General features: G+C 34.8%; 1 protein-coding gene across 1 annotated transcript in view; it reads right to left on the bottom strand.

Annotated features, from left to right (window-relative positions):
- Positions 1-6,508, bottom strand: part of DOCK4 (dedicator of cytokinesis 4) — a 168,032-nt gene that overhangs the window by 21,809 nt on the left and 139,715 nt on the right. Inside the window, exons 39-43 of the mRNA XM_009880888.1 lie at positions 5,999-6,147; positions 4,850-4,936; positions 3,065-3,169; positions 629-770; positions 7-23 (exon numbers count right to left, since the gene is read on the bottom strand). Of these exons, the coding sequence (XP_009879190.1) occupies positions 7-23; positions 629-770; positions 3,065-3,169; positions 4,850-4,936; positions 5,999-6,147 (500 nt within the window). The remainder of the gene's footprint in view (positions 1-6; positions 24-628; positions 771-3,064; positions 3,170-4,849; positions 4,937-5,998; positions 6,148-6,508) is intronic.

Here is a 6,508-nt window from a genome sequence, read left to right on the forward strand (position 1 = left end):
TGTCACTGCATAAATCTGCAAATCTATATGTAAAGAGTTAAGGCTGTCCTGCTTCATTCGAATGAGCAAAGCATACTGACTTCTGAAGCATGACAGAAGAAAAACTCTTTAAAAAGCGTGTATCATGAATGCTTCTAGACTATTAATGGCTTGGGAAAGGAACCTGAGAGATTTTTTGATGGTTTGGGATTTCTTTGTACTGTTTTTTTTTAAAATTTCACATTTATTTTTGAAATAGAGCTACTTACACAGAATAGTACATGAAATAAAGGGATTTAATTAAATATATTCTTACACACAATATGTCATACCATGCTAACATTATGCTGTATTATAAGAACTTGAACTGATACACCATTATCACAGCGGTGATAGTGCTACAAGTATTTTTGGCTAAAGTAAGAATCTTAATAACCTGTCAAGGAATTTTAAAATAAAATCAACAATTACAAAAAAAAAAAAATTCCAAACATAATGGAGTGACTGGGACAAATTGCAGGGGAATTCTAACCTACCATTTATTTCAGCGGAGGCACATTGTGATTGAAATCGGCTATAGGTGTACCTACATTTTTTAAAACCATGAAAGACATAACTGCAGTGTATGGGATTGTGATTATATGGATACACTGTGCTTCTGCCTGAAAGATGGTCTCATCTGGCTGATTAGCATGTTGCATAGCAATGGCATGTGGGAACTCATTCAACATTCGCTGCTGGAAGGCCTCCAGCCTTTCATAGTCATGTCCTCGGCAAACAAATTCCTTATTCTGAGCAGAAAAAGAAAAAAAAACAAAACCAAACCACAACACAAGAGCAAGTTATGTGAAAATAATTAGGTACCATTAGATAGATACAAACATATGCTCTTAAATATAGACATTCCGGGCAATTTTTATACCATTTTGAGAAGGAAAAAATAAGAAACAAAAGGCAAGAATGAAAATAAGAAATCTAGAAAGAACAGGTTACTTAGAAGAAGGAAATTTTACCATATAAAGTATGTTTTTTTCAAAAGTCTGGAAAAACTGAATTATTCTACTTAAAGCTTTAACAAAAATCTGAAGGGAGAAATTGTTCTTACTGGATTAAAGTATGTAACTAACATAACATATCAGATTGTAAAAAACATGTAACAAAAATATAATGCAACAGACAGATAAGACAATGAAATGGGTCGAAAGTCCTTTCCATGAGGAACTAGGAAACTTTGCTTTGAAGTTATACAATTCTGAAGAAAAACAATGCATAAGAAACTGGTAGAATGCATTCAATTTGCCTTATCCTCTAAATGACCATGAATTATCAACCTGGTAAATTAAAATTATCCTGTTTTTTGCAAGATGAAGTAAACTTCAACACAATTTCTTATACCTGGATGCCCACTATGAAGTTACACCATTATTTTCCTGAGATTGTACAACATCAATACAGATACAACACATAACATACATTAAACATGAGATGCAGGATTTGAAGTAACTGTTGGAACTAACCACCGACTGTGGTGGTGCTGAGGGCTTCCTGTAGCTGCAGGCAGCACTTTTTGGTTTGATTCTGCTTGCACATGTTTGAAATACAGAAATATCTTAACCATTTTTCTAAAAACACTGTTAAATGAATTTCCTTTTAAAATCTATATTAGAAAATTCTGAAGAGTCATTACTATTGTGTTCCTTTTGAAGCAGGTTTAGACAGAAACAGTTATTGTCTTTATAATATCTTGACAAGAGAGAGGAAGCATTGAATTCTGAGAGCCTGGACTTTCACGGGAATTGCTATAAGAAATCAACTGCAACAGTGTTATTGTGTAACTACAAGTTAAAATGTGAAAGCTTTATTCTGAAGCTTTATTCTTTATTACTTCTATAGCAAACACGGCCAGGCTGTTTAAAAGAGTTACAAACTGCTTTGCCATAAAAAAATAATAACCAAATACAGTAAGTTTTGTGGTGTTCCTTGTTGGTGCTGGAAGCATACATATGTGCTGTGCACATTTCACTTGGAAAATGCATAAATACTTCCCGGGCAGATGTGTAAGCAGTGAAAGACCTGCAGGTCTGAAAGTACTGCATTATTGCACAACTCTTCCCCATAGTTTTACTTCATCATTTGACATATTTTTAGTAATCTAAACATTAAATTCTTTCTAATTAACTTTTTCAAATTGGTTTATACAGATGTTATATTCAGATGACTATTAGGTAATATCAAAAACTATGTGCCCATCAGACTCTTTTTGTGCATTGCTTTTAAAGGGGAGAGTTTCATGCTATATTTACCACTTGGAATTTGTTATTTTCCCCACCACAAAGGCAAAAAAAAATTAGGCTTTTTAGGCCTCCACCATACAGATGAAATTCCTTCGTCACTTATTTGAATTACCATAGGAAGAGGAGCTTGGATTACAATTGCAGCAGCTCCATGAATAAGATGAATTCTGTTCTCTTCCCAAGGTGACAGTCAATGCAGCTAAACCACTGCAGACTGGAAGAGTGGAACGGGCTAAACACGAACATTTTCAAAGGCACTTCAGTAACTTCAGAATCCAAGATTAATGTTCAAGGGTAACTTTCTGTATCTTCTCAGCTTTAGTACACTGACAATCAATGAAATTCAGCATGTTGAGTTTCCAAGTCATTAAAAAAAAAAGGAACTTGGGAATCTAATTACTTCAGTGCTAAATTACTGATGTCCCACTGCCAAGGGATACCTCTCCTGACAACGTTCTGAGGGACCACCAGAAGTGGAACAGCATAAATGGAACAAACTACCATGAAAAGATGATGTTGGTTTGTGGAATTGTATAGTCGCATGTTTTCCAACATAAACATGAATATTAAGTTTATGTGGGACTCTGGAAGCCTAGCATTTGTCTTTCAATTAGACACCTTTTCTTAACCCTGAAAACATGAGGATATTTCATTAATTACCAAAAAGAATTCCTTGTTTCTCATAGGATAAGAACTTGTGCATGGTATGATCAAATTCTCACATAAAGTGATTACGAATGACAGCACGAATTCGAGAATTACTCCATTCTGTTTATTTTCAATTCACTTACTCTCAAGAAGAATGGGAACTTTTTCCCATAAAATCCAACTCTGAAAAATTCTGGCTCCAAACGCTGTTGATCCATAATTTTATCATACAATGACGCTTCCATCATCTGGGTGAGATTGATAAGAAATGCAATTAGTCTTTTCTGAAAACATATTTTAACCTTAAGCTATCACAAAAGGGACGGTCTTTCAGCAGTGCTCTGGAGTACTGGAATAGCAGTACAACTCTGAGCAACAATAAGGACAACTAGAAGTCTCTGACTGCATCAGATTAAATAACTGTACCTCTTAATGACCTGAAAATTTCTAAGAATTAAAAAAAAAGCTTTGAAATATGAACTACCTATATCGAAGGGGTAAGATATTTGATTAATGACAATATTCATAGTTCTTTAATAAAAAATGGAAGTAACAGAAACGCAGTTTGAAACATATGACCCAGTAATCTGCTAATCATCCAAACACGTGGCAGTAATGTGGTCAGTTCAGTCAGCAAAGTCCAGTTTCCATATTTAGAAGAGTTATGTCTAACTCATACCAGATTACAATAATTTAAATGTTAATGTGAGTTCCTTTGAAAATCTCACAACAACAATTAACAGCACTTTTGATACATACACTCTGCTTTTATTTCACTCAAAACACTGACACAAAGTGATCTTAACGTCAAAGCCCCATTTTCTGATGATATTTCAGCAAAGCATTCTCTGTTCATAAGTTTTTAATACTGTGAAAAACCCATCAGCATTAGCCCTATTTTAGGTAATGCAGACAGCTGTTTAATGTGTATTTAATGATATTAATAGCTGCCTAGTTATATTGCTGTGAGAAATCCCCGCACCTTCGTTTTTGGATTAACATAGGTGGCACAGATATAGTAGAAGGATATTTCCTGATTCAAACACAAAACACATTAAATACAATTAATTAAACATGCATAAAGTAATTATTTTATTCACATGAGAATAGTCAGTTTGCTTTTGCTTATAGGATTCTGCCATTGGTATATATAAAGATATATGGAATGAGCAGATCACAGGGAGTACTGCCCCGTAGCTCTGTGTTGAGAATTTTGCATCATGCTGTTAAGCAGCTCTGGATGAAGTATACTTCAGTCACTCCCAGCAGCAAGCACCCTGCACGTAAAGAAAATTTAAAAAGGAAGCTGCAATATAAAACTGCATCTATCAGAAGCAGACAAGGAAAGGGAAGACTGAGTAATCTTTAAAATACAGTATCAGAAAGAATGAAGACAAATAATGCTTAGAGGTCTAAGAAAAATGAGAGAGAAAGCAGGAAGGCTGTGCCAGGAAAGATTCATTTTGGCTATACGATATTAAACAGACCATGTTTTTAAGCAGTAAATGAAAATAAAATTGCAAAGGTGTACATTGCTTGTTGCAACCTCTTTGCTCACAATTACAACTGCAAAGATGCGTTGCTGCTCCTAGCGAAGGACTGCATAGAGCGCATTCCTTGGATAAACCATAGGAAATCCATGAAAGCGAATTTGTAATATAATTTTTCTGCATAAGCATGCACACAAAAGGGATACTGTACAGGTACAAACGTTGCAAGATCACTTTTTTTCCCATTTTTCTTCAAAAAGCTCACATTCCTTTTTTATAATCTTTATCATGGAAAGAAAACACAAGCTAAAAAATAAAGTTTGCAAACCAAACCTAAGGACCATTCCATGGCAAATTTAATATCCTAAGTAATATTTTATAATCCAAAATAAAAAGCTTTTGGATCTCTGATTGATGAAAAGTACTCAGGTACATTACCCTCATCTTGCTGAGGTTTCTGTAGTCATAGTAGCTCTCATACTGTTCTGCAATTTTCCTGCATAAGATAATGCCATTTTCCCAACACTGCAAGCAAGTAAAAGATGTTCAGCAATTTCAAAGCAACTGTTTGACAAGTCATGATTTATTAGTGATTTATTCTTTCTATACTAAGTCATTCTTCCAGTAACTGAAAAAACTTGAACATATTGTCCACTAGAAATACTGATAGCTGCTGAGTAATACTGATGACTTCTTTGAAGGACCGAAAATATATTTAGAGACTTATTTAATAAATGATTCTTACAGGAATATCACTGAAAAAGGCACAAGTCATTGCAAGACTGATAGACATCTCTTTTGATACTACATATGAGACTGATTGAACACAGTATGATTTTTACATTTTAAAATTGTATTCATAACATATCCTCCTTAATTTTTGTAGATTGGAAAATAATTTATTGCACCACGTAAGTGAAACTCTATAAGCCGATTACAGAATTTTTTGTAAAAACTGATGCTCAACAACAGTTTGATTACATTTACTCAGCTTACATGAATATTACACTCGCTACACAAAATTGCAATGAATTGCTTGTTTATCAGCAAGACAAATCATCACAAAAAGTGTATATAAAATTTTAGACTACAGGATAATTACTCTTGCTTAATTCAGAATAAGCATTCTCAATAACGACAATGAAGTGTGATCCCAAACCCCATTCCATTTTAGAGATTCTGCAATTGCTGTTCTAAAAGATGCAACATGATTTAGAAGGTGTAAACATAGCCCTTATAATCCAGACTCCTGAATTTTTTTCCCTCACTTAGTCACTAAGTGAATTTCATCAGCTTTATATGGCTCATTTTCAAGACCTTTAAAATAGGGAAAAATGATGTTATCTTTTATAAAGTGCAAGTTACAACGCAAATTGCTACACAAGTGCAAATTATCGTCACATATAAGTGTGGGAGTTCTAGGATACAAACACAGGATTAGAGGAAACCTCCCATGTCGCTAAGTAACTGCTTAATCAAGCAATGACAAACACTTCCCCTCTATATGAGAAAAGACTACAGCCTTGGAAGTAATGTCCTAAAATGAATAAACTATCCTCTCCACTCACTGGAACAGGACTATTTTACCTTTCCCCTATCAAAGTTTTGAATGATGGTCAGATGGAGACACTCTTTACGTTGCCACTCTGTTTGCATAGGGTAGTTGAGAAATTCTCTCAGGGGTCGATCAGACCACTCCAACAGCTCATCGTACAGCAGGAGTGTGTAGGCAGCCTCTGCAAGACAAATTATAGCATGGTACTTAGGAACACCAAATAAATAAAACAGCCAAAAGCCAAACCAAGTACACAGAAACGTGAATGCTCCTGATGAGATGCACCTTTTTAATAGGTAACTGATTTATTTCAAGGATAAGACAGATGGTGGTTCTGGTTTTGGACAGAGTTCCTATCTACAGCTATAACAACAATTTACACACACTATTTAAAGTGGAATCACTGGAAGAGTTTTCCTGGAGTCTGACAATACAAAAGGGACTGAGAAATTAAGAAACAATTTCCTGCTTAGCCCTAGACTTCCCTACTGCTAAGGAGAAACTTTCAATGGCTCTGCTGTCTGAACAAGGACTGGAGGATG

This window comes from Charadrius vociferus, unplaced genomic scaffold (assembly GCF_000708025.1).
Source record: "Charadrius vociferus isolate BGI_N301 unplaced genomic scaffold, ASM70802v2 scaffold52, whole genome shotgun sequence".
NCBI lineage: Eukaryota > Metazoa > Chordata > Aves > Charadriiformes > Charadriidae > Charadrius > Charadrius vociferus.